Source organism: Euwallacea similis, chromosome 23, assembly GCF_039881205.1.
Source record: "Euwallacea similis isolate ESF13 chromosome 23, ESF131.1, whole genome shotgun sequence".
Classification (NCBI taxonomy): domain Eukaryota; kingdom Metazoa; phylum Arthropoda; class Insecta; order Coleoptera; family Curculionidae; genus Euwallacea; species Euwallacea similis.
This window is the reverse complement of record NC_089631.1, coordinates 418,861-446,567: the sequence shown is the minus strand read 5'-3', so window position 1 is coordinate 446,567 and position 27,707 is coordinate 418,861. Positions and strand designations below refer to the sequence as shown.

The following is a 27,707-nucleotide window of genomic DNA, read 5'->3' as shown; positions in this document are numbered from 1 at the left end:
AATAGAGGCAACTGCAGGCGCCACGCCTTTGGGCCAAGATATCTACGCTAAGAGCTAAGCCGCTAAGAACAACTTGGACTTCTACCAAAATGAAAAATGTAGTTTGACATCTTCCTAGGAGAAAACCTTGGTACCACCCTGAATTAGACAATTGGGTTAAAATTACAATTTCCAAGAACCGATCAATGGATCAGCGATCGGAAATGTCTAAAATTTTATCCCTAAATTTAGCCAGAAATTTGTGTTCTTGGCTATTTCCTTTAGTAATTCTAAACGTTCCCTATTAGGGTCGCTGTTTACTTATTGACCAATCTTTGGCAGCAATTTCCCCAAGTTCCTGAACAAACCAAACTTTCTAAATTTTCTCACATCCCACTTGTCTATTTTGGATCAAACCAGATGCACCATCACGGTTCAATACAGGTCAGAAATAGGCCTCATTAAATCGACTTATTTTTAGCCGATGACCTCGCGTAATTTTCGGTTTACATAAACGATTTTGGCCTAAATTTGCTCTCGATTATAATAGTGAGGAGCTTGTTTGAGTTTCATGTACAAAACCCTCCGGCAAGCGCTCAATCATTCAGGGGCCAAGCCACTCTTTTGTATAATATGCATGAGATGTAGAATAGCGTTAATTACTACAGTTATGTGAACGACCTTCCTGCTATGACTTCAGTAAATACCTGGAGAAACTCCGTCTATGGTCAAGTCTTTTTTCACCTATGATTGTGTAAGTAACTGTCTCCTTTTGGATATGTTGGCAGGCACTTATTAGCATCCTTTAATAAAGCTCTCTGTGCATCACTGAAGTATTTCTTCGTTTTTCAGCTTATTTGCAATATCAATTAAATCGACAAATTCTAGCCAATTGCTTGATGGCCGATTATCTCCAAATATGGTCAAGAATCTCACCTCGCGATTTCTAGACTGCTTCTTACGTAAGCTCTTCTTGCATGTTTCGTAACGCGGCTCAAAATTACACTGCGGTAACTATCGACGTTCATAATCAAGGTTGATTTAATCAAATTCAGAAATCCTAACTAAGTTTTCGATATTTCTGGCAAATATGGTTGTTAGGAAACATAAATTCACTTTCACAGCAATATCCTTTCGTTGCCCACCCATAAAGCTCGCTCAAGTCGTAGCCAAAATAAAGCAAAATGTCAATTTATGGTTTATGCAATATTTTTGTTATTCGGCAGGTTTGTTTTACTTTTATGACTAACCTTCAAACTGCTGCTGTAGAAATAAATTTCCCTGTGTCACGGTTATTTTTAAGTGTCTAATAATAATCCGGACTGACTGATTTGCAGCTTAAGAATTTAAAAAACGAATATATGCGTCCCAAAACAACATGCATTTTTTGATAAAGCTCCCGAATTCCGCATGTGGGTTAGATGAGACTCTGACCTGCAACGCTTAAATGTTGAAAAAGTGGGTCCACGGACACATAAAAGAACAATTAAAGCAAATTCTTCTTCAGCTTAAGACTTTAAAGAACGAATATATGTTCCCCGAAGCAACATGCACATTTTGATAAAGCTCCCGAATTCTGCATGTGGGTTTGATGAGACACTGACCTGCAGCGCTTAAATGCTGAAAAAGCGGGTTCATAGACACATAAAAGAACAATTAGAGCACGTTTTTTCAACGGTGGCAAGACAATAACTGAGTAAGTTTGAGGACTGAGACATCACTCGCATTAAATCAAAGAGTGGACCTGTGGCCATCAATCACAGCTGAGCTTCGAGCAATTTCCCATCGAGAGCTTAAAGGTTAATAAAGAGATAAGTGATTGAATTGGATGGAGGTCAGCTCGGGTTCACATTGAAAGCTCCTAAGCGTGCCGTTACGTATATTTCATTCAGTTTTACCTCAGACAACATCTTTGGGTAATAAATTAATTAAATTCCGCAGTTAATTGGCAATAATCTAGTGATTTAGTAACAATTTTACGTCACTGAAACGCTTCTATTTCAAGCAATCTGTCGATTTCAACCCATTAAGTCTACGGTTTATCTTCCATGTAGCAGTATTATTACATCTCCCAGTTGTTGTGGTCAGCCTTGACTTATTGATGGAAGTACATATTTTTGCCATAAAGGAGACATTTCAGATTAAATTTTATGGTCACTTTACATATAAAACGCCAGTATGAAATCAGAGTCACAGTTAATTGCTGACTTCATGATTCTATACGGGGGGTTCCCGTAGCTGATACTCGTGCTAAGTCGGATTGAAATACCTACATGCGTCAATGCTCAACTTTTTTAAACCCACAATCTATTGTCGCCAAACCTAATCTCGATTACACACAAATGAGTAAAAGCGAACGGCCTACTTTCTGCTCGACTGTCGACATGATGAATTTGTGGGCTTATTATTTCGACTGGTCATTTAAGCTTGTTGAACAGCACAAAGCACTGCACTTTGATCTTACAGAGCCATGTAGTATACATTAATTTATATGGGAACTTTTCGCAAAATTTCTCAACATAGCGGTGTTGGTACATGGCGAACCCTGCCGACTGCAGATGCGATTTAATTTAAAAACTAATTATTCGGTCACTCGCAAAATGACAAGCAATTAATTATTAATTTGTGGCATTGCCAATTTAAATTGAAATTAACAACTGTTTCAGGGATTTGTCCTTTGGTACCAGCACCTCCTTGGAAGGTCAAATACTGGCCGAGAGTGGTTGGGAGGGGGGCGGTTGCGAGTTGACATCTCTTTTTCAATGGAAGAAAAATTCACTAAAACTACATGACACGAGTACCTTTACCATAATAAATGGAACAGTGGTGATTGAGCCAACACCGAAGTAATCTCCATTAGCTCGGATGGTCTTCATCCATAAAAACGTTATGGGCGAGGTGTGTCGTGCAGAATAATAATAACTCGCAGCTACATATGTATGTAGGACACTAATTACTAATTATTGTAATGATACAATTAATTAGGACCCTTTCCATTTTGATGAGAAGAAAGCTGGGATTGCGTTTACGTTCCAAAACGGGAGCCGAAGCTCGTTACTGCTGAGCTTTTTTATGTCAGGAAGAATTAGAAAAAATATTGGAAGTGAATGGTTTCAACAAGCTTCATCACAAGCTCTTTAAGTCCCTGGAATACAGCGGTTAAATGTGTTAATTTTACGATTTTGAAAGTGGCTTTGGGATGTAGGTCACGTTTATAGGGTTGCCAAAGCTGCTGGATTACAGCGAAACGCATCGTCAAATTTTCGATTTTTGACTGTCGATATCTCCGAAATTCATAGAGAAATCGGGTTCAAAAAAGTCCAGGCCTAACTACCTGCAGTTTCTGAGATACAGGGGCACCTTGTCAATTTGTTTTATTACTTTCTAGGCGAATTGGAGAGCATATGCTGTACACTGCCTCTCAGCATACATTTTATAGGCCAAAAGATACTTAAGTATCTGGTAATATCTCTTATACCTTTGCACAACGAAGGCTTATACTTGACACAAGAACCTCTCAACTACCAGAGGGAAATCGATTTCGTAATAATCCCAGAAAAAGATTAACGATATAATTATTCACACTTTGAAACTTCGAAGTCTATAAATAGTAATGATCTTATTATTAGTAAAGACATAATAATTGCCGTTTCCAGTGGAACGACCAGTAGGTGTTGGACTAGTTGATGCTTGAATGGTTTCATTAAAATATGACTAGTTAAAGGCAATAAGTGATAGTGACACCCATATGAAGTTTAAAACTTTTCCCTTATTAAAAAATATTTTTTTCTTAGTTGTCCGAAACCAGTCCAAGCGATTTGTCCATATAGGAACCAAATTGCAAAGAAGTCAAGGCCAACAAAACCACGAGTCCTGATATTAGTCTACATCATAGTCCATTGTTTTAGTCACGGTTTATTTAAATCCAATCTCATTGATTTTCTTGACAGAAGTAATAAATAATTTCAGAGATCGTTTCCTCATTAAACCCAGATGGCTCGTGAATGTCTATATGCAGTTGCCACCTTCACTGAAGTCTGATGGCTAGAAAACAAACCTCTAGATAATCTTATTCTCCTGATTAACACCTATTCCTGTTCATTAAAACGTACACGTTTTCAATTCCAACCATTTCAGCCGCTTTAGCTTTCGATTAGCTTCATAACTTTGACGCTTGAAAATCCAGACACAGCTATAAATAACTGATTTATTTAATCACATGCAATTGATGAGAATTCGCCCGTTGTAAAAGGTTTGACACCTTTAGAATCGAAATTCTCTAAATATTGTATAATAAGTGAAAGGAGCAATAAAATACGTTTTTAATGCAATAATTGCTCTACTGATTCCTGAGATATCGACTCTCAAAGATTGAATATCCCCATAAAAGTAGTTTTATGCAAAACTTATTGGTATGTCTTTGTCTAATTAGCTGTCATAATCATATTAAAATATTCACGACCAAAGAGATCGGCAATCCCGAAGATTTGCTTGCAAAGACACCCGCTTGGTCATGTCTCTTAATTTTTACCGGTAGAGTTGAAAACTTGAGATTAGTTCGCAGAAGAACCTTTTGGGTAATTTCAGGCCTAGACTACGTTAGTGACTCCTGATGCATTCAGCTGTATTAAATTAAAAAAAAAATTGTCACCAGGATGCCTTGTCTTAAATTTGAGCACATTGAAAAAAAAATGGTTATTTCGGCGCACCCCTGAATTTCTGCGGGGGAACTCGCGAACTGAGGTTCTTAAGAGGAAACTTTAGGGCGTTTCTGTTTATGTTTTCTGCCTTTACTGACATCAAATGCATTGGTTTAATATCATACAGAACCCTACAATCAGTGGCGGATCTAAAGGTTAGTGGTGTCCCCAGACACAGAACCAACTGCTCGTCTATATAACCGAAACTAAATCGCGATTGCAACATGTGTTTAATCACACAGCCATTCATTGGACACGTACATATAATCTCGACCATTATCTTGTACGCCCCTGTTTATAAATGAGTTAAAAGATAATTTGGCACAAACATAGAAGACACGAAAAAATAATTTTATAATAAAAGGTCATTGGCGTAGCCCATTGCAGGTTATATGTGTGCCGCTTTTTAAATTTGAATTTTTAAATGCTGCTCGCCCAGCCATTTTTCGATATAATTGATTGGTATCGATTATTTTTTGAACCCAAGGAGCCCCACTGAGATCCTAAAACCGTGAAAATGCCTTTATAAGCATATATAAGGAACCAAGGTATCGAAGTTACGCCATATCTGGCTCATCGATATAGGACTTAATAAAACGAATAATTTGAACTTTTAGGGCGTTTAGGTGGGAGAGGGATCACATTAGAGATATTAAGTATAAAAATTGTAAATTTTCGTGAAGTTTCAGCAGTTTGGGAGATGTTATTTTTTATCAGAACAATTCAGCGACCATCGAGTCGGCTCATTTTGGCTTGCGTTGTTTAAGGACAAAATCCCATGGTCAAGCTCTTCTTTTTATGTTCACATTTGCCTCATTTACGAGCAAAAAAGGCCTTCAAAGAATGTTGCTCTTTATACAAAATGAGTAGAAAGCGCGTATACTCGGTATGCATGAAAAATTTCTCCGCAATCAATTCTCACCACACGCCTTCAAAATGTATACGAGTTGAGAGAACCTTGTAAGGCCGCATTATTAAATGCATTATACATCACTTGAAGATTAATCTATTCCTGTGATTTTTATCTTTTTTTAAAACAAGAAGAGCACTGCATGGAAACAACGAGTGTAGAATTTCGAAGCAAAGCACGTTTCCGCGTTAAGCAGAATTGAAAAGTAGGTATATGGGAAAGGGTAACTCGAAACCGTTGAGCACCATAAAGTCGCAAATAACGAAAATACTTGAAAAAGTTCGGCTTTTGGAGAAAATATATCGGGAAAAATGGTTTTAAATCGGTAAACTCTTGTAGTTTTCAGAAAATTTTCACTCACTTTGCCACAATCTTGAGCTTCGACTACATTGGTAAAATCCCACGTAACTACATAACATGCAAATTGAAACTTTGATGATTGGCGGAATGCAAATTAGTTTCTATTTATTCTATAGTTTATGGTTCTTTGCCCCATTTCCGGTAGCCAAGTTGTGTTTCAAACACCGTTGATCTATGAAAAATGTATGTATTTGTCCGTCTACAATAGACCGCAACAGGTGGGCTTATTAGACCTACATTTCGAGTCACAGTTACTTAGGCACGATAAGCTTTTCTTTTTCTAACAAGCTTACAGACTTAACGATCTTCGATCTCCTTTTCTTGTATGGTCGCATCGACAGTAATTCCTAATGGGCTTTAGTATGTGCGCTAATTATTTACAAGATAAGGCTAGTGGCTCACTTGGTGTTTAGATTTTGAGGTGCGTGTAGGAACCTACATGAAGTAATGCGATAACAATCCTAGTTTTTCCACTTTGCACTGCAATAGTGCTAATAGTGGTGGTTTTGGCCATTGCAGTTGAAACCGAGGAACTCTCCCCATTTTCAGCGGGTCGCTTGGTACTATCCATGGCACAAATTCCTGTGTGAGTCACTAAACCTAATTGGCAAAAGTCACAAAACCGGGGCGTTTTTCATTCGAATCGAATTATTTTTATATCGCCATGAAGCGCGGTTGGTGATCGAACTTGGTGCGAGCCGCGAAACACACTGCTGCGAGTGCTGATTTTCTGCTGCCGCCACCGAAGCGGCCCTGCTGTGGTGCCGCAGGAGATCTGGTTGGTCATCGTCAAGACCCAACAAAACGGACCCAAATTTTGTTGTTTCTGACCTACCGGTCTCGGGTGTTTCACCAAAGATACCATTCTTCATCGCGGTTTTGCTGTTTTGATAGAACGTGATTGCAATTCGTACATATCGAAACATATGCCGGAGATTGTATTCTATCATGCCCTACGACGTCAAGTTTTGGGTAACTGAATCTTGACGACACGAAAATTGTTGGTGTTTAAAACTCCTCCGGACGAAGCTACTTCTGAGACTCTGTAACTCGGAAACAGTATGAGACAAGCACGAGAAAATAACCAATACTTTCTCTAAGGCTAAAAATATACTCGGTGTGCTATTCAAAAAAGACGAGTTTTTCGCGGCTCGGGACACTAGGGTGTCATTTTTGCAAATTCCTTTGTATAAACCTCATTTGGAGGCTTTATAACTGGAAAGTAAAAAAAAATAGGTATAGAGAGATGCATACTATATATCATTTCCATTTAGTCCAGTTTGTAAAAGAGCCATTCAGCCCAGTACTTAAAGCTCCTAAAATTATACAGTGTTTTTATTAAATAATTGTACAAACTTTAAAGAGTGAATCTTCGACTAATTTTGGGACAAAAAGTTTATATGATCGTGGTTCCGTATCGAAATAATTCTTGAGATACAGAGCTCCAAAAAAATGTTTGTTTGGTGTTTTGATTATATTTATTTATTATTTGATCATGTCAATTAGACACCAAGTATATTCGAAAGAATTCATCAATCAATGTTAAGGCGAATGGATGCACGCATTACGGTAATCGACAGTCATTTTTAGCAATTATTGTAGATGTTACTAACTTAGTTGTAAAACTAGTTTAGTCTTAGTTTTGTAAGTGATCTAAGTTTATCATATCGTAATACAATCAACTAAAGACACACTTTCCGCTTATTTTTCAAAAACTCCCATTAATTCAACTTTTAAACTTCCAACGCAAGTTTAAATTTAAACCCATTTTCTTCCAAAATGGTTGCTTTCAGCGTCAGATATTAATAGTTACGGTTATTTTAATCTAGGTACAATACTGTATCTGGTCTTGACATTAAGTAAAAATCCAAGTAAATATTTGAATTTCTCATCATCGATACTCCTAGTATCCAGAATTTCGTCAAATTGACATGTTATTGAACAAAAATATAATCGAAGTGACGAACAAAAAACATTTTTTTCAAGGCCTGTATCTCAAGAATACAGCCGATACAGACTTATTTTCATAAGAACATTTTATCTTCAAATTAGTCAAAGATTCACTCTTTAAAGTTTGTGCAAGTACTTAATAAACACCCTGTATAATGGAAACACTATGGATCTAAAATGAATTTTTTTTTCCACGCGGAATTAAACTGTAACATTATTTACCTCCGAACACGCACTTAAAGCGCCTCTTTGCCACTCTAAGCTCATCATAAAAAAGCCCACTTTTACTACTAGTAAGAAAATCTACCATTATTGCAAATTGGTTTGTGTTATGTAGGCCGTAAGGCCTTGGCCCATATTATTTACAATATGTTCGGCTAGTTAGTTTTAACATTAAAATTCTTAGAATATATGTGTATTGTCGGTTCCAGTAAACGTGTGAGTTTTGTCCTTACGGTATAACATGGGTGATAAGTCATGAACATGAGGATTACATGTGTTTGCCAGTGTTACAAATAGAACTTTAATGTTTGGGTTTGAGGTTGAAAGTCGATCTATTTTCGTAATTAAATGAGGGGTACATAAACAAATGGGAAGTTACATATCAAACAAATCAGTTTATTGACAAGGTCTATCTGGTTCTATTTAAGTCGACAGGGTGATGGCTAATATCTGAGATAATAGTAGGATTTTTAGCTGAAGAAGATTTAAATTAACTGTATCCATTAAACAATAATTATCAGTTCTTCCATTGTATATCTCCAGTAAAATCATATTACTGATTATACCAATAATAATCTGCTATCTCCGAAACTAAGGGCCAAATTACTGAAACCATGGTAACTTTACCAGGAGGATAGTTTTCAGCGAAACCGAGCCACAAACCATTGGGAAACCTACAATTTCCAAGATAACTGCATTTTTTCCGTACTAAACTTAGTGGAACATCAAAATTTCGACCCTCAAAAATTCATTACCCTGAAATTCATTTGAAGCTACTCCAGGTCTTGAGTAACTAAAATGTAATACGATAAATGCATCTCACATGCAATTTGTAAAACATTTAGGCCAGAGTTTGATAACAATTCTTAATCTCCCATTCATGTTTAATATCAATTTGGGTTACTCGAATATCCGAAAATTGAACGCAGATCTCTCAATAAGGCGGTTGAATCCTCGGTCGTAATTTCTGAGTATCAATGACGCTCTATTTCTTCTGCCGATATGGCTCACTAAAAAAGTGAATTTACCTCATATTCTCAGTCTCTCAAGGGTATATCGATGCCTGGATGTACCAAGCAGGAACCATCTAGACCATCCTATTTGAAGCTTGATAATTTTGAAATTTGGTGGGCTCGGAATCATCGGTAGTGATATGCTACTTGTCCTGCCCAGAACACTCAAATGGAATAGCGGATTGAGCTGATATTTTCAGTATTTTCATAGATGATATAGGTGTTTAGCTGCACCAATACAAGGCATTCTAGAAAATTTCGTTTGGGAAACTTGTCTGAATTCTCGAGTCGACATATGGATTTAAGTCATGCTCCTTCTCCTCTAACTGCTCAGAAAAGTGGTGAAATTAGCACATATGATCACTGTTTCAATGAGGCCTACAATGCCTACATTTGCTCAAAGAGAGCCTTCCAACGCCGTTTGGGAGATAAATATTTTTAAATTTGATTCAACTCAGATTCTCGAATTATCAACGCTCAAAGTTCGCGAAGGGACCTTTCAATTTGGATTTTTTACCACGGTTTAGTTAATATATGTATAAAGTGATAGCTACCAAAATAGTAACCTTTCGATCCTTGAAGAAATGCGATTATCTCAATTTTGTAATGAAAATTTACCTAAAAATAACACCGAACCGCCGAAAATTGAGTTTTCTGCTGGCGGACCGTAAAACATTTTGCTGATAAATTAGCACATGCAAAACACCATTTTCTATGAAATTAGTTTCAGGAAATTTTGGCAAAAGCGAGGATTCGTGAAATACACTATGTAATTAACTATGGAGTTATGGATTTTGACTTTAATCTGAACTGAAGTATTGGTGGCAGAGAACGAAACAAAATAAACATGCAATTAATAAAAAAAATAATATATTAAAGGCAACAAAGCGCAAAGAATAACATTGAAAACACAAAACATAAGAAGCCTAGATAACCGCTAACGGGAGCTAAAACACACACACCAGAATAACAGAAAAATAAATTAATATATTTAGCTTTGCAAAAACAAGTAAAAAAAAATTGGCACAAAAAATAACTTTTCACTTTAATACTTATTTCGAGATATTCTTAATATAAATGAATCCTCTATTAACCCATTCAAGCCTTAGTTCAGTTAGCCTAACCAGCTTAATTAGGCTCGGTTTCCAATCACATCTTGACCAGAGAAACAAGCTTATTCAACTAAGCATAAATTTTTTAATGGTTTGCTGCGTCACATTTCTATAGCTGCTATAGTTACTCCATGCATCATCCGCCTCAAACAGACCTACCTCATTCATTCTAGCCATAACATCCTCAGGGTTAACAGTGTTGTCTTTTTCAACTCTTACTGAAACTTCTCTCCCATCATCGGTTCGGTATTTGATAGTTTCTTCTCTGGTTGAAGAAGCTAAAAATGGATTATGCAATGGAAAGAATTGATGGAAGTTTTTATATACCTTCAGCTCCTTTTTCCTTAACAATTTCTGAAGTGAGAACAAAGGATTTCACACCCAAATTGTGCTGTTGTTGAACTTTGAAGTGAGTAGTTTCAGTTACTTCTCGGACAATTTTGCCTGGAGGCACTGCAGGGGAAGACTTCAGGACCTAAAGTAAAATATCTTAGTAGGAAAAATAATGACTATCCTAAGAGGTAGAGAGATAATTATTGACATCTAAAGGGAGGACGAAATAAACTATGGTTGGTTTTTCTATTACAGCGACTCTCACCTCTTTTGAAGGTGGTAATTCCCCTCCAGGAGGACACCCTACAGCCAAAACCATTTTCTCTTTCTCAGTATTCTCCCTCATATCATCTTTACCATGCTGCCACCACGAGGCGAAATGTTGTTCACATTCTGAAGCAGTATTGTAAGAAGATGACCGGGAATGCTGCAGGGTCGTATCGGAAGCTGTTAGGAATTCTTCGTCTGACCGCAATTGGTCGTCAGTTTTTTTCGCCTGGTTACATGAAAAAGTAGTCTTAATAGGGGAGTTAAGAAGAAGTTAAAGGAAAGTTAAGGGAGTTAAGTAAAGAGTTTTTAATCATGGTACTTCCTCCTGAGGAATCATTTGATATACTCTGAAGAATGCCATGTAGACGTGATCAATATCATCAATACAATTAACAGACATCTTATAAAATCAACATGAAAGTATTAAATCATCTGGCAGGAACGTAATAGAATGGTATTGAAGCTAATGATTCAGTATCTAAAACTCTAGTAAAAGATGTTGAAGTTGAGCTAGGCATGATGAAATTATTGTTGAATCGCATCCATAATTAGAATACTACTTACATCTGGTGGGAATAAATATTCTTTCTCATCCATAGTCAAACTTTTTCCTAGCTCAAAAATACAGTTGTTGTTGATCTCACTAGAGATAATAGTGCTGGAAGTAGGAACCGTGGAGAAGACGATACAATCCTCCTGAGCGCTCTTCAAGGCTTGATCCAGTTCTTCTGACAGTTGAGTCACTTCCAAAAGCTTTTCTGTGATAATTTCAATGGAAATCTCATTGTTTTTAATGGAGTCTTGGCAGAGCTGATAGAACTCGTCCAAGGGATGGTCTGGTGATAAGAGAGGTGTGAAGAACCTGGAGGAAACCTAAGTACAGTTAACTGATTTTTGAGGCAAGAAATTGTGTTTTATAGGTCATAAAGAGATCTGCTTTAATCGTAAAAGATCTACGGAAATTTGATACTTTCCGAGATAATTTTACACTCCGTGGGTACTACCTCAGACATATTTTTCGAATTAAAATACATGAAAACACAAATACCTATTAAACCTGCTGTTTGCTTTAATCTAAGAGTAAATTTAGAACACAATGTAATATGAGTGGTACTGGAAGCATAACGAAAATAAACCGGATTTGCAAGGTTCGTTTACCCACGTAAAAGTTACGTAAAATCAGCAATGTTACTGTTTTTTTCTCACTTACGGGGCTTGAAAGTTGTTAAACTGGAGCCGGTTTAGTCACAACTGGCGTCTGACCCGACCCCTCCACTTAGAAGTCAAAATTAGATCGAAAATGATTTCTCTCTTTTAGACTGAGCGGTTTTTTCTGGAAACCCAGACAAAAACACTTACGACTCTTCCTCATATAGCGGCTCTTTCAATCGGCTCCTCAGAAGCCTTCCCAGCCGCACCATCCTTCCAACTTCCACCATCAATTTCTCCCTTTCCTGGAAATACTGTTGGATCCTCTGTCTCTTTCTGGATAAATTTAGGACGGGGATTGTTGCTACTGCTTCTCGTAAATCGCGAAGCTGATTACAATGGTCTTCCACTGACCTGGGTTAACGTGTTAAGCCATAAAGTTTCATGGAGCATTTTATTACCTATGAAATACTGCTGAAACTCGCAAACGAGTCATTTGTTCCTGGCTAATACTGTGGATCCTTTGCCAGTTATTCTTCAAAGCATGGTAGAGTTTGTTGTGGCTATTCAATGGTAGTTTGCAGGAGTGACGAAGCTGCAGGGATGCATTTAAGAGTTGGGAACCATAGTTGTACGTACACTAGCGAAGAATTCGTCTGAGATTTAATAAGGCAGTTTTTTGAGATGAAATACCTTGGCAGTCTCTTGAAACATCTGATGTTCGTCTTTCTGAGACTGTATCTCAGAAACGGTACAGCCGACATGTCCATGATCTTTTAACATCACAGATAAGATATCTTCCAGCCAATTGTTGGCTTGATGAGCGTCGGTTTCATAGCGGTCGATAAGGGTAATTTGCTGGAGGGTGACTTTTTGTAGCTCCACACTGTCACTGAGGAAAATAAATCATTTCAGAAGAAACCCTTAAATCGCATCATTGCTAAGCCCTCGTCAGTTCCTAGGGAACGGGAGAAGAAAAGCATAAGGAATTTCTGGAAGGAAGTGAGATTATCTGTGATCCTACATGCGAGAAATCACTCAAATGTCTTTGAAATTTCCTGTTTTTTAATATTCCTGATTTCCTGGAGTCTCACGATTACCATAGACACATCATACATTAAAGGACGATGCTATAAATCATCGCGAAATTCTTTTAAGGAAATTTTTATCTGAAACAGCTTCATTACTCACCTAAAGATATTCTTCCTGGCAACAGTAGCATCCAATACATCATGAATATTCACAATATCCTCGCTATAATCAGCAGTAACTTCCTGCCCCAAAGCATCTTTAATGGGCATTGACAACATGTCTGACAGCTTCTCTCCCTCTCGTCTTAGTTCATGTTCAATTGAGTCTGCAACAACGTTTAGTTTATCCCTGTCTAACTTTGTAACTGGACATTGCACCTAAATACAGCTGATTGTCTCGTAATTCAGCTAACTTCACTGCAGCTCTATCAAAATCGTCGATTATGCTGCTGTCCATCACTAGAGAGTCAAAGACCTCCCCAGTTTTGTCGAAGTATTCGGAGACCAATCTGAAGAATCGAAGAGAGGTGATGAGGATGTTTCTTCGTTTCTCCACTCTGGAAGATAATAAAGTTGAATTTTTTGGAAATATTTCTGGGATGAAAAAGAAACCTAAACGCGAAACTTTTGCAGACAAAATCCATAAATTCCTTCTGAGATAACAAATCCTGCTGCTGCGCTGATAAATTGTCCCCACCCTCAATGGCTCTAATTCTGTGCAGCAGCTCTGCGTATTTACCGTAAGTCTCAACACACTGAATCTCAACTGCTTCATGCTCTCGTCTCAATTCTTCCGCTGAAGCAACGTCGTATCCGACTTTATGGTTCAAGTTCATCAACTGCTCTGCAGGACCTTTTGACACATTTATTCCCTTAGATGATGCGAAATATGCTATTGGTAATATTTACCTAAAATCCAATTTGTGACTTTAACAATCGCCTTCTTCAGCTCATTCAAGTCTTTGGTATCACTGAGGGACTTCTCCATTTCACTCCACTTGGCCTCGATTTCCTGCTGTCTTTGTCTTATGTCATTTACAATGCTGTGAATTCTCTCGATTGTATCTAGAGTGTCTTGAGGTGTAATTATCTTGTCTATGTTCTCAATTGATAGTTTTCTAGTGCGGTTTTCATACTCTATGTTCTGGACTAGTTCTTTGCCTGCAAAAATTATTGAATCTAGGAAGGATCATTTTGATTAATTACCTGTCTCAATAACGTTGTATACAAGCATCTGTGTAGCTTCTTCCATATCACAACTTGTATTTATGGCTTCCTCGACTTGACTAGCTCTAAGTGCTTTGCTTCTTATCACATGTTGCCGCAAATCCTCCAATTCTTTTACGGTCACCTCGGCGTCCTTGTAAAATTCCTCCACTCGCTATAAAACATGATAATTTCTAGTCAAAACACAGGAAGGGAAAAGGCTATTTAAACAGTTCCATAAATTTAACTTTCAAACACGTTCCTTTGAACACCGTTATACGAAATCATTGCCTTTCTGACCGCTCATGTTAAGACTTATAGAAAACACACTTCTATATATAAAACGAGTTTTTCCGTTCTTCAAGGCTGTTTTTTAATTCATTAAACAAACGGAGGAAGAGTTCAACAATCTCGGAACTTGCAGACGCAAATTATGTTTTGCATGGACTTGATTACAAGCTTTCACTTTGCTGCCAAAAAAATATGAAACTGACCTGTCGGTTCTCCATCCATTTCTCATGGCTGTAAATCAGTCCTCCGCCCAACTCAACAGGAAGTTGCGACTGCTCTACAAACCTGTTCAGGCGCGATCTAGGGATAAACAGGACCTGGAATTCAATTATCATGATAGATTATGTTAATTATATGAAAGGATATGTGGTGAATTGCGAGTTATTAGGTATATGAAAGGAATTCGCTGAGAGCGAATGGTCTCTTGAGATATAATACTGCAATAATTAGTACGTATATGATGAGAAAACGATGCGTATCCCCTTTTTCCGAGATGTGAAGGTGGTAATCAGGGAGAGATGATGAAGACATTTTTGACCTTTAAAAACTTCCTCAATATTAAAACTCCCACAATATCTACAAAAAAAGTTTGTGAAAAGAGAAAGATCCTGAGGCGTCAAGGTCATGGGAAAAACCAAAAGCAATTACTATTTATTTCTCGTTTTCTGGTTTTTCTTCAAATAAGAGTGTGATGAAATTTTTTTTATTGTGAGACCCCAAATAGTTTTTCTTCAACTCATACTTTTTCCGGTGAAGGTTTAATAAATACTTCAAGTCATTAAGCACCGCGTAGACAAGCATGCTTTCTCCTTGATGTCCTCAACTTAAATTTCAATTTCAACAAGTTTTTCTTAGGAACAGTTACAGGAGGAAATTTTATTCAGTAGAAGCTTATTTTCATGCGAAGGTTGTTCTGCATTCATTTCCCAGCCAGAACATCTACCGTACTATCACGATATTTGACTGGCATTATTTTCGACCTCTGTAGCTATAAGAATGCCTCCTTTAGCCTGCTCCTCTTCCAAAAAAACGAATTATTGACCCTCATTTTCCAGTTTTTTCTCACAAACACCAAGTAGCCATAGCAACTAAGCTGTACCCTATTTGCATCGCGACTTAACGTAGCATGAGCTATGTGGGCATACCATTATCGCCGTTGAATACCTTAGATTAATGAACAATATTGACCTATAAAGGATTATATCTATTGACTGGCAGGCATAAATGAAAATTTATTACTGAATTCCTAATGCGAATATAAAATGTCAAGCATGTACGAGTACTACAAAGAATGTCCAATGTAATAGAAAAGTACTGAGTATATTTGATACCTCTTGATCGGGTTGTGGTGTGGTACAGTTCTCAACCCTCTGTTTATCCCAAAATCCATCAGGTTTCAACACAATAAGTCTCTTCAGCTGCCCCTCAGCAAAAGCCCCTAGGACCTGTTTAATGCACCCCCGGGAAGCTCGCCAGGCTCCTTTTCGAGCATCCAAAACTAGAGTAAATCCGGACTTTTTTGTTGCTTCACTGAAATGCAGTCAAGGAGAAAGTTGAGTTACATGCAGATATTCTGTGTTCAATTAACGTTATTTATACAAAAAAAAAATCTTAATTATTGTTCTTGAACACAATGACCCATAAGAAAGATTTAATCACTGCTCTTATGGTTTGTAATTTAGTGGTTACCTGAATATAGAAAGCAAGTATTTTACAGGTGCGGTTATCTGCAAGGAAGCAGTCTCTGGTGGTACTGTGACTAGGAATAATGGCCGACCTTCTTTATCAACGCCACCGGGGAGAGATACGGACGGGTTTCCTTGCAGGCAAGACAACTCAGGTTTCTCATCCATAACCTGAAACAATATTAATAATTCGAAATTGGCCTACTTCTGTAAAGCGATACACAGGTATTCGTACACAGAATGATAAATTATGTGTGCATCAAGCAGCTGGTGAACCATTGAGATCGTATCTTAACTATTGAAATATATATTCCACCTGAAAATTACACCTGAGAGATGTTGTGGACACACGAAGAAGCAAAACAATTCTATTTTTGTGATTTTGGTGCTGACTAAAAACCAAAAGAAATTCTGTGTGTTTCAAAAATTATTAACAGAATTTAGAGGTATTTGGATTCGAGGAGGGAAGACTTGGCTGAAGCAGAATAGCGAAGAAACAGCACAGCAGTTTTTATTTCCTCAAATTATATCAAAGCACTACTTATCATTTTATTCCCTTCAGTTCTTCGGCAATATAATACGAACTTCCGGTTTAATTTAAATCAACTTGAATTGATTTTAACAATCCTTGTCGGTTCATCTAAAGTGGAAAATTTAGAGATTTATCCACTACAATCAATTTTCTCATCAACCTCTAAACATATCCGGTCGCAAAAGCGCAATGTTTGCTATAATGGAACATCATTCACGCCAATCTTCCTTAATGACAATACCATGGTAAATTTGGTCTTGATAATTTATTTCAATGGGCTTGAATCAATGATTTTTGCGTGTCAAAGCTATATCAAGAAATTTCTATAAGAACTTCCTGCAACCATCACCAATGCAGATTTAATTAATCTTATATTACTCATAACTTACCCAAAAAAATTAGTAGATTCCACTCATATATCTACGAAAGAGGTAAACTGACCATATCCACGTAATTTACATGCAAACTCTTAATCCGTATCAAATCCGTCAATATCTCGGAGATAGGAGCATTTCTGGTACTCCCCGGCGCGCGTCGCCTGCACGATAAGCACCATGGTACTGGAGATTGGTCGAGCCCTCATGGTCGTAGCTACCATGGCATGGACATGGTTGCCGAGTATGTCTAAAAGCGTGAGGATTATTTATTTGCAAGATACTTGGAAAATTAATTTAAATGCGAAAGTATAGAAACGGGTGAAGAAAACATGATTTTCTGCTTTGAAGAATTGGTATGTACACTGGTATTAAGAAATAAAAATCAACCAGAAGAAGAATAGCGAAAACTGAGAAGCAGAAAGTTTAACCTCATACCTCATGTTAGATTCAAAGAAACGCCTGCAACTGCTACATTGGTAAAAATAAAACCTCAAATGCCAAAATAAGAAGTCGCTGCAAATACTGCAGAAAAAGAAAAAATATTCATAACCCACAGATGAATCTGTGACTGAACAATCAAAACAATAATAAACAAGAAGAAAATTATCAGCGATAAGGGTGCAACAACCTTGCGGAACGGCCTTGAAAACTTTAAGAAAAAGAAAGAATTCCTGAAGGGAACTTAGTTGAAGAGGAATATGAGAACTCAATAAAAAGATATAAAGGATGTTTCTAAAGACCAGCATAAGGAGACCGAAAAAGAGAAGGATTCCAAGGATTAAAACTCGAAGGATTCGTTTGAAAATTCCTCAGCAGCTAGTTAACGACATAAATAGTAAGACGGGCTGCTGAAGAATCATGAAAGATAATTGCTAAACTCTTCAGAACTATTAAAATTGTTCTGAACAGTATGAGCGCCCATCATAACGTCCATCAAAGATCACGCTCCTTCTACTCTTATTTCCGCTTATGGTAAGTTCGAAGGTTTGATAATTGCTCGTGTTCACCTTTAGGTTATTTGATTTTGTAAGGCCTGCAAGTGTACGTAAAAATCATCAACGATTTTGTTGAAACTGCAAGAAATTATTCATTTTTTGGTACTCGGCAACAACGCTTTCTTGAGAGTGTGTCACGACAACCACGAAATCACACCCATACTGAGGTCGGCAGCTTTGCCATCTTTATATACGTTGTATGTTTACTTAGTTTATTTTAGTCGTCAAAAGCGGCTGAAGTTTCTACCTTATTATTCCTCATACAAACTTAAGAGCATCAACCAAACTCCAGAGCACCAATTATTTTGCAAATTCTTCCTCAAGCCCGAGACAGCTAATTAACCAGGTGCACCTAACGGTCAGAATCGGTGAAATCGCCTCTTAATTTTTTATCAAATTCTTTCATTCTCTCTGACGATGCCTTTTTCATTTTCATTCAACGAAAGGACGGGTTCTTTTACAGGTTCTTTTATGTGTAGTCTACGAGAAGTGTCAATAGCCCTCGGCTAATTACAACGGTACTGCAGCATCGATTTCTCGAAGCTATTTGCTTGACCACAACCTGTTGGAACAATCTACGTAAAAAACCTTTCATTTCTCTTTGAACTTCGAACAATATTTATTAAAACTCATACACTATCAAGCTATTAGAACGTTGTAACACACAAATACGAAAATCAATGGATCCAGCCTAAAAAGGTAAGAACCAGCGCAATGAAGGGCTCAACATTAAAATTCATGTCCTTCAAAGCTTGGCGCATCTTCGCCACCTCTGAAAAATTATAGAGGTCTTCTGCGATCTTCTGGTTCGGTCTGGCGTTGACTTGCAGACGCAAGTTCCTTGCTTCTGGATCATCTTCAAAGAAGACTTTTAGCTATACCAGAAAAATAGAATATTTGGGTTTAACCTGAATTCGCAAACACCTTGGCAATTTCCCCAATGGGAAACACCTTTTGAATATCTTTCATAAAGCTAGAAAAATTTGCTGGAGCATTTTTTTCAGATGGAGTTACACTCAGACTATCGATGTGGTTCCTTAGGGACTCTATGTATTGGCTGATGTTGACCTTAAACTAGAATTTCCCTTAGTATCTTCAAAATTAATTAAAAATATAGGTACATACCTTCAGAGCCATTTCAGCAAACCTGTGAAACTCTGCACTCTTCTCCACAACCCCTACAAGACCCTTCCATTCCTCACTTTGCAAGTACAAAACTGCAGACTTAAATCCCTCGTCAGTTTGCAAATGATTATTCTCAATTTCTTCAATTTTGACTAATGGGATGACCTGCAGGACCTGATGCATTAGGGATGCATTAGGGTTGGTGGATGAGGGCTTGGTGGTATTGGCTACAGCTCTAGTTCCACAGATACTGGCGTATATTAGGGTGAGAAAAGCTACTTTCTGCATTGTTAAACTCTTTCTAAAGATTATGAAGCTTTTGCTAGAAATGATGTTTGAAAATTAGACAAGCGATAAACTGTTGAATGGTTTCTAAGGATATGGGCTGCTTGCTCGATTGCATTTGGACCTGAAATGTACAGGGTGAGTAGTAACGGAACCAACACAGAGCAGGTGCGCGTACCTTAAAATAAGCTCAACAGAAAAAAACAGGTGCACCAACAACTTTTTTCAACTAGATATTATAAAGAATTAAATTTTTTAAGCGAAACTGAAAGTTTTTATGATATTTAATTAAAAAATGATGCGAAACTAAAAATTTAAGGTGGCTATAAAAAAGTTAAATTTTATTAAAAAAAGTGAACGTTTTAATGAAATAGCAACATAAATTTCTCCTTTCTTCCCAATATACACAAGCAAAAAGAAAAGACAAAAAGTAAAAAGGTTTATCCAAAGAAATCAAATCGCCTCACAATATATTTGGAAGTAAACTACTGCAAAATACCTAAAAATTATTATCGCTATTTAATGAAAAAAAGGAAATAAACCCTGTGGAATTATTTTTTGATAGTCTTAAATCTAAATGAAAAACTAATCTTATCAATTCTAAACAATAATATAGCAGAAGTAGATTTTCATTACATATTTTTTCCATATTAGCTAGGACGCCGGTTTTTTTGATATTGAGTTTATGATTATTTGTTGGATATTTTTTTACAGTTAATAATTGAGAAGAAGTTGGTTGTAAAAACGGTATATTTCAGTAATGCGTCATCATAACGCAACCAAATTGCAACATGTTTTATTCTTATCAACATCTTTAATTGGTAGAAATGTGAAATCGACATGTGTTCAGTGATGCATGGATTAGAGATGAGGTAATATCTAAAAGAGTTGTTTTTTAAATCTGTAAAGTAACTAAAAAGCAATACTATTTCATAGTAAATTTAATTCTAAAACTTTTATTTTTCAAAATTTGGTGAAAAACTTATCATTTTTAATAAAGTCGCAGTTTTCTGGAATAGAACCAAAACAAATTTAAAGAGATCTAAAGGGATGCGGGCTTTGATGAATAAACTATTTGTAACTTGCCAAAGCATTTTTTTACCACAAAAAAATTATACAGCAACAAAAAATGTATGTATGACACAATAATCTAAATTTAACGTTAAAGAAATTGTTCAAAATGACAGCAATTCTCTCTAACATATAAATTTACTCTTCACCGAAAATTAAAGTCTAAACTGTTTAATAATTATGGATAATTTTCAATTCTATCACATTTAATGTTCATTCGATTCCACAAGTCTTCTTCAGAGGCAACTCGTGTAGCAAAACACATGTGTTTAAAGTCTCTCATAACAAAATGTCACTTTTATTAAGGTCTGGTGACCGAGGGGGCCAATATTGAGGGCAGTTATTTCCTCGTTGTATTCATATATCCGAGAATTGCTGATTCAAAAATTCTTGTATATTTCTAACAAAATGTGGAGAAGCTTCGTATTGCACCAACCAAATTTCACATCTTAAATCCAAATGACAGTTTTCAAGGAGCTCAAGAAAGGTATTTTAGAAAAATAATAAATAATCTTCTTTATTTAGTCTATTTGAAAGAATAAGTCGTCCTATTAAATAACGTTCATAATACCGACTTAAATGTTTAATTTAAATTCATGATGAAAATGATGGGGAAATATTGAATGTGGATTGTCTTTAGCATATTGGTAGAAGTTATGTATGTTTATAATATTTCTTCGTGTAAAACAGGCTTCGTCCGTGAAAAGAATTTTCTTTTCACATCCAATGTTCTGCCGCAAGATAAAAGTACAGAAATTTAATCTTGGTTCAAAATCTTGGGGTAATAATTATTATTCTTTCAAGGCACACTATTAACCGTAGAAAAAAATATTCACAAATTGTTATATTTTAAGATCCCCTACATGCATCTGCTCACTGTCGGTTCCATTACGACTCACCCTGTATATAGAAAAAATGTACAACAAATGTTTAGTTCATCAAGGTGCAATGTGGCATCAGATATTCGCTTTGAATTGTGTTAGAAGTATAATGAAAATTCTCTCTTCCAAAATGATCTGGATAAATGCAGTCCTTCATGCAAGATCTCAGGAGTTACCAAATTTTTGGAATTAAGGAGGTACCACCGTCCTCCCGTTTTTCCACCTTCCCTTGCATATGCGAATACCTACACGTTCGAATTAACCGATGGATCCCATTTTAAACCTAGACGCCTCAATTAAGAGCCTGGAGCCTTCTTTTGCAAGTTTTGGATGAAAGTTGAAAGAACTTCTAAACTCTCAGTTCCTATACCAAATATCGTATCTCCCGCCAGGCCCGTTAAAACAGAACCCTGCCAAAATAGTGACAGAAAGCCGACCAAACTATCCTAAAAATATCCAGTGTTCGACTAATACGAGGTCGACTCTGGCAAGCCGCTGCCATGGTGCGATATGGGGAACGCGCATATAAAACCCCATCCGCGAGTGAGGAATAAGAAGCAAGTGCATTGGAAAGCTGCAGGTAAATAATCCTACATTACAAAAAAAGCAAAAAAAAAACATAAAATCCTTATTTAAAAAAATTAGAAAAAGTTGAAGAGCGTAAGAGTGTGCAATAATTGAGACAAATCAAATGATGTCAGGTCAGGAAAACCGAGGATATTTTTAGATATTATGTAGATATAACGTGTAGGTTAAAGTGGGACATTGGACGTGTTAAGGAGATTTAAAAACTGCTCTATGTTTAATCAAATAATTAGTGCATCTTCATTCAAAAACCCTCAGATCGACCTACCTGTCCTGGAAAACCGGAGCTTTTGCCTGAAAATGAAGGATCTCCAGACTTGATCACCCTCCAATGGCTTCGCCCCCTCCACGATGGGGGTTCTCCCATCGCAGGTTACTTAGTAGAGCATCGCAGAATGGGCTCACCCCATTGGGTGCGCGCTACTCCTCTACTTGTACCCTTTCCTGAAATCACCCTCAGTGGGCTAGAACCAGGGTAACTATCACTGTTTGTCTGTTACTTTAAAAAGAAAAGTGTTTTTAGGTGGCGATATCAGTTTAGAGTTAGTGCCGAAAATGCAGTAGGTTATTCCACCCCCTCAGAAATTTCTGACCCGATTACAGTAACTTTACAACGATCAGCGATTACTTCACCGAAATTCACGCAAGACGTTGCTGATACTGTGGCTCTGGAGAATGAGAAATGCGAGTTTGTTGCTTATTTTCTTGGCCAGCCTGCCCCAAGGGTATATATTGCATACCCCTCCTCATCTCAAACACTTTGTGCATGTTCTTCTAGATATGCTGGTTCAAAGATGACTTCGAAATCTTCAGCAGCCGACGAATTCGAATCCTGACCGAGCACGATAGAAGCGTTCTTACGATTCACCAGACGTCTTTGTCTGATGAAGGTGAAATTAAGTGTACAGCAACAAATAGGGCTGGACATGTCACAACTAAAGCCAAACTGACCGTGGAGGCTCCTCCAAGTGTGAGACTACCTCGAAATTATGAAGAGGGATTGTTGTTTGAAATTGGTAAGTTGGGGTACACTCCGAGATTCAGTTGACATTCACTTGAAAATAAATTCTGTCCAGGTTTGTCTAACTTCTTTAACCTAATTATTTCTCATTTAATAATTTTTAAGAATATACGCGAAGGACTTATAAAGGGGCGATAATGCTTTAAATAGGATTTCTGAACATTCTGGTGAACGTGAAATTGTCTTTTAATTTTAAACTTTATTGAATTGAATAATCTTGGACCTGTTTAGCAACCATAAATTCCATTAATCTTTTCCAAGGTCAAATATATTATAAGCAAAATATGCGACTTTAATTTTGAGCGGTTACGAAGTATTATAAAGAAAATATTGGAACCAAATCGAGCCAAAAAAAATAGTGGAAAAATCAAGAGCTAAAAAAAGCGAACGTTAAAAAAACAGGTGAAATGAAATATTGGAACAATAACAAACCTGGAAAATCATTGGCAAAGTTTACAACAGGTCAAAGATTCTCGAATTAAAATTAAGTCAATTCAGGTTATTGGAAAATCGTGAAAAAAGCTGGAAAATCGTGGACAAAATTGGGGTCTAGTTAAAAAATCCTTCGAACAAATTCAGGTAAATTGAAATTACTGGGGTAAATTTGAGTAATGGGAAAATTTGATACTTGGTCTTCCAGGTGAACTAATTCGCCTAAAGGTCTCAGTGGTGGGAAGGCCTACTCCAATTGTTTTCTGGAGCCACAATGGAGAATCTCTTCAAAACAATGAAAGACACGAGGTTGAATATGCAGATAAGACTTGTACGCTGAAAATCACGGATGCGCAAAGATCTGATCGAGGAGAGTACCAAATCAAAGCAGCAAACCAACTTGGATCTGACAGTGCGTCCTTCTTGGTGACCATAACTGACAAACCTACACCACCAGGTAAGAATCTCAATAATCAACTTTCCTGTGCTTACACAATTTGCTTCAGGAAAAGCACAAGTGGTAATGACACTTGGTAGATCCGTAACCCTCTCATGGGCATCCCCCAAAGATGACGGTGGAAGCAAAATCGGGAACTATATAATAGAATACTACAGACTTGGCTGGAATGTATGGTTAAAAGCTGCTACAACAAGACAGCTGAGTACAAGATTAGGAGACCTCATTGAAGGCAGTGAATACAAGTTCAGGATTAAGGCTGAAAGTCCTTATGGCATTAGCGAGCCCAGTGATGAATCGGAGGTGATTTTCATACCAGACCCAAAGAGGGGGTTGACGCATCCTCCTACTAGAGGGCACAGTGCTGAAGTAACCCCTACAAGGGTTGGAAGGAAAAATCATCCTCGATCTTTATCTTCATCTAGGGTAGAAGCTAGTAAAGTTATAGAACAGGAAATGCCCCCGCTTCGGCCTAAAAGAACAAAAAGTAAAAGCCAGCAACAAACTCCTGAAGCATCACCAATGCTCCCAAGAAAGGATGTTATGTCTCAAATCAATAAAACTATTTTCGACCGATCTTCCTTGGCCAGAGACCTAGCTTATGGTTCTCCAGAACTGAAACTTCTTCAACAGAACAGCTTTGAGGATCAGGAAGAAGCTATAGAAGACTCTACCATATATACAGTGAAAATTGAGCCTCCGAAGGAAACACAAACTGCAGTCATCATAGAGAAACCTCAAAGCCCTAAAGCAAAAAACAAATTCATTCGAGAACTTAGTGGAGCAGTCTCTGGCAGTTCTGAATTTATGCTAGTGCTCTACTCAGATGACCCCACTGAAAATCCTGTTTTCAATTTCGAAGAAAACACAATAGCCCCACCTCTATCGTTATCAGCACCAGAATTGTCAAACTTAGAGCCTCCAGAATTTCCTGGATTGAAATACTCTGCAAGTTCCACAGAGCTTCTACATGAAAGGACTATGATGAGATTGAATGAGGCTGCGGAAGAAGAAGAGAGAGATTTGGAACGAAGGAAACAAGCACAAAACTCTGAACGAAGACCAAGCCATGAAATTCCAAAAATCCGTATAAATTCTGAGGATAGTGATGATATTGTAGGGTTGGACAGAAGACATTCATTGAGAAAGAAACTATCAGGTGCAGGGCAATATCGCAGTAAATGGAACCAGAAGAGGCACAGCCTCAAAAACCCTTCTGAGCTAAGCAATGAGGGAATGTCTCTCAGAAGAGCCCCAATCTCTCTGAATATGAAGAGAAGTATTATGATGTCAGAACAAACTACCTCAGAAGAACTTTCAGATCAAGATTTCGATACTCGCAGAGGCTACACTCAATCTAGTTTCGAAAGATCCCCAGTAAGTATCAAAGAAGAAAGATCATGGAATGTAGAATACGAAGAAAGTTTATCAGAAAGTGAGTCTGAGACTGATTCTGATATGGAAAGATTTAAAATGGAGGTCTGCAAGACTAGGAAAGTGCAAATAGACACTGAAGAGGATACTTATAGACCTCCTGGGGGTTTAAGCGGAATGGTTTCATTAAACAAAGAACCTTTTGAAATTTTAAATAAAAGAAAGGAGCTACCTAATCCCAACTTTGTTCCAAAACCTATTCTCAAAAAGACAGACTCTCCTTTAGTTTCTCCACCAGTGTCTCCTCCTTCATCCCCAATAAAATCTGCTAGAGCTTTATCCCCCAGACCAGATATAATTTTAGACAGAAACAGAACTAAATCTTTAGCAGTTCCTGAGTTGCCACCCTTATTATCCTCTTCGGGAGACGAAAGTGATGAGACTAACAAGCCAAGGACTAGATCATTGTCTCTCAGCCTAACTCAGGCAAAAAAAGACTCTTCAAAACCGAAAACACAAAGCACAACTACTTTACCCAGTGTCACTACTGTGGCAGAGATTTCCGGGATCACTGCTGCAAGCATAGTGATTCCTAACAAACTCTTGAATAAAAAGAAGAACGAGGAAGAAGCTAGAGTTATGGCGGACCATTATGATCACATATTGAAGAGCGTTGGTCAGAGAAGGAGGAGTAATCCAATATTGGATAGAGATGAGTTGATGAAAGCTGCTCGAAAGTTAGAAACTCCGCAGGATGAGGATTTGAGTAGCAAAGAGCAAACACCTTCCAAGGAGAATTTAAGCCAAGATAGTGGGTATCAAAGTGTGTCCGGCTATCGGAGAAGTAGTTTTACTGATCACTATGATTCTTTCCCAATATTCCGTTCTCCTGTAAGGACAGCGGAGGCTCCTAAGCCTGTAATCAAAGAGAGAAGTCCTGAACCAAAACCCAAAAATATGAGAAGATCCAGTGATTTTGGTTCTCAAACTAAAGTGTCCCTTAGAAGGGATAGTGGAGCAGGATTGTCACAGCTTCGCAGAGATAGTGGTGCAGGTTCATCACAGCTTCGTAGAGATAGCGGAGCTGGAGTGCAACTAGGCAACTTTGCCAACACTCCCAAATCTGTAAACTCTGGATCAAACTCTATACACTCCTCTAGGAGATCCTCTTTGACTACTCCATCAGGAAAAAGAGCTGTGAGTAGATCCAAATCACCGAGTAAAAGAGGAACCAGCATCGCAAGAAAGGCAGCTACAATATCGCCTGCAAGACCAGAAAATTGGAATGATGATAGAAGAGTATCTCCTTATAATCGAAAATCCAGTCCAAGTCCCAGGACAACGAGGCGAATGATGCTTAAGGAGATTACTACTCAAACCTCTGGATTCCTGGATTCATTTGATGGACCGAGTCTCGATAAAAGAAAGCAAGAAGAACTGGCCGTTAGGGCGGAAGTTCAAGTCAGAACTGCCGTAGATTGGTTGCTGGACTTGGCAATGTTTGCGGTGGCTTGCTGGCTCTATTTGTTCCAGAATGAGCTATTGGCCATACCAGTTTTGGTTGTTATGGTTTACAGGCAGCTAAAGGAGGAAATCAAGAAGAGAACTCCTTCTTGGGTAGTCAAGAAGTTCCGAAAGAAGTCAAGCACCAATAATTAGTTTAGTGGATAAACAGATTTTTATCATAGTTTTTGGAAATATCCAGATAATTTTGGTTTTATAGCAAAAACAACACATTTTTCCAAAAGTGTTATAATATTTTTTTTTAGGGGTTGATTGTCTTTAATTTTAGATTGAAGTCTATGATTTCGCTAATTTATTGTTAACTACTAGTGATAAGTGATATTATAGTGTTTTTAATATTCCATTATGAAGTGTTATGTGATGTTAATAAATAACTATTTTAGGAAATTATTTATGAGCTTGCCTTTCTTGTGCTTTTTAGCGATTGAATAATGCACAAAAAAATTTCAGGTTGCTGGTTTTGAGACGCACCAAGTAATTGAACAAATTAAGAAAAATCGGATGTACTCCTCCGCATTTTTGGAAAATACCATTACTGGTCCTGGGTTCAAATATAATTTTCAAAATTCAAAATTTGGTTCTGTTAAACTCAATAGCATACTGGTAAAAATAAGCAAATGTGACACTTAACAAAAAGGCGAATTAATAATAAAATGTGGCTCCAGAAAAGATGGTGGCATGCTGCTTTGCTTTTGAAAAATATTGGTCTCGGGAGTTTTATTTTTATGGCCTTGGAATGAAGTGCATCTTCGTGAAAAAACGAGAGAAACGATCGATTGTAACTCATATTCTGTAATGCGGAGAAGTGCAAGTTGACACCTAAAATTTGTTGTTGTT

At 37.4% G+C, this 27,707-nt stretch overlaps 4 protein-coding genes across 7 annotated transcripts in view; 1 reads left to right on the top strand and 3 right to left on the bottom strand.

The window, feature by feature from the left end:
* LOC136416561 (uncharacterized) overlaps positions 1–6,673 on the bottom strand; it is a 33,800-nt gene extending 27,127 nt beyond the window's left edge. For 2 of the 4 annotated variants that reach the window (XM_066401796.1, XM_066401798.1), the window contains exon 1: positions 6,389–6,672. In XM_066401796.1, the coding sequence (XP_066257893.1) occupies positions 6,389–6,520 (132 nt within the window). In that variant the 5' untranslated portion in view covers positions 6,521–6,672. Of the gene's footprint in view, positions 1–6,388 lie in introns of all 4 variants that reach the window. The other 2 variants (XM_066401797.1, XM_066401795.1) reach the window with 2 other exon arrangements.
* Positions 6,674–10,015: 3,342 nt separating this feature from the next.
* On the bottom strand, positions 10,016–17,311 carry LOC136416565 (SEC14 domain and spectrin repeat-containing protein 1-B). Its single transcript, XM_066401806.1, has 16 exons — positions 17,133–17,311; positions 16,216–16,382; positions 15,858–16,056; positions 14,730–14,843; positions 14,236–14,410; positions 13,939–14,190; positions 13,642–13,882; positions 13,408–13,586; positions 13,190–13,355; positions 12,692–12,890; positions 12,460–12,638; positions 12,209–12,412; positions 11,414–11,711; positions 10,845–11,075; positions 10,574–10,721; positions 10,016–10,524 (listed from the first exon to the last, which is right to left on the bottom strand). The coding sequence occupies exons 2-16, from the start codon at positions 16,377–16,379 to the stop codon at positions 10,313–10,315; spliced, it is 2,961 nt and encodes a 986-aa protein (XP_066257903.1). The 5' UTR covers positions 16,380–16,382; positions 17,133–17,311; the 3' UTR covers positions 10,016–10,312.
* Positions 17,312–18,792: 1,481 nt separating this feature from the next.
* LOC136416503 (uncharacterized) lies at positions 18,793–19,528 on the bottom strand. The gene is made up of 3 exons (XM_066401699.1): positions 19,241–19,528; positions 19,024–19,189; positions 18,793–18,971 (listed from the first exon to the last, which is right to left on the bottom strand). The coding sequence occupies exons 1-3, from the start codon at positions 19,526–19,528 to the stop codon at positions 18,793–18,795; spliced, it is 633 nt and encodes a 210-aa protein (XP_066257796.1).
* A 2,391-nt stretch (positions 19,529–21,919) lies between these two features.
* MnM (myomesin and myosin binding protein) lies at positions 21,920–27,260 on the top strand. The gene is made up of 6 exons (XM_066401468.1): positions 21,920–22,057; positions 22,321–22,537; positions 22,586–22,787; positions 22,841–23,078; positions 23,724–23,972; positions 24,022–27,260. The coding sequence occupies exons 1-6, from the start codon at positions 21,988–21,990 to the stop codon at positions 27,003–27,005; spliced, it is 3,960 nt and encodes a 1,319-aa protein (XP_066257565.1). The 5' UTR covers positions 21,920–21,987; the 3' UTR covers positions 27,006–27,260.
* Positions 27,261–27,707: the final 447 nt, after the last annotated feature.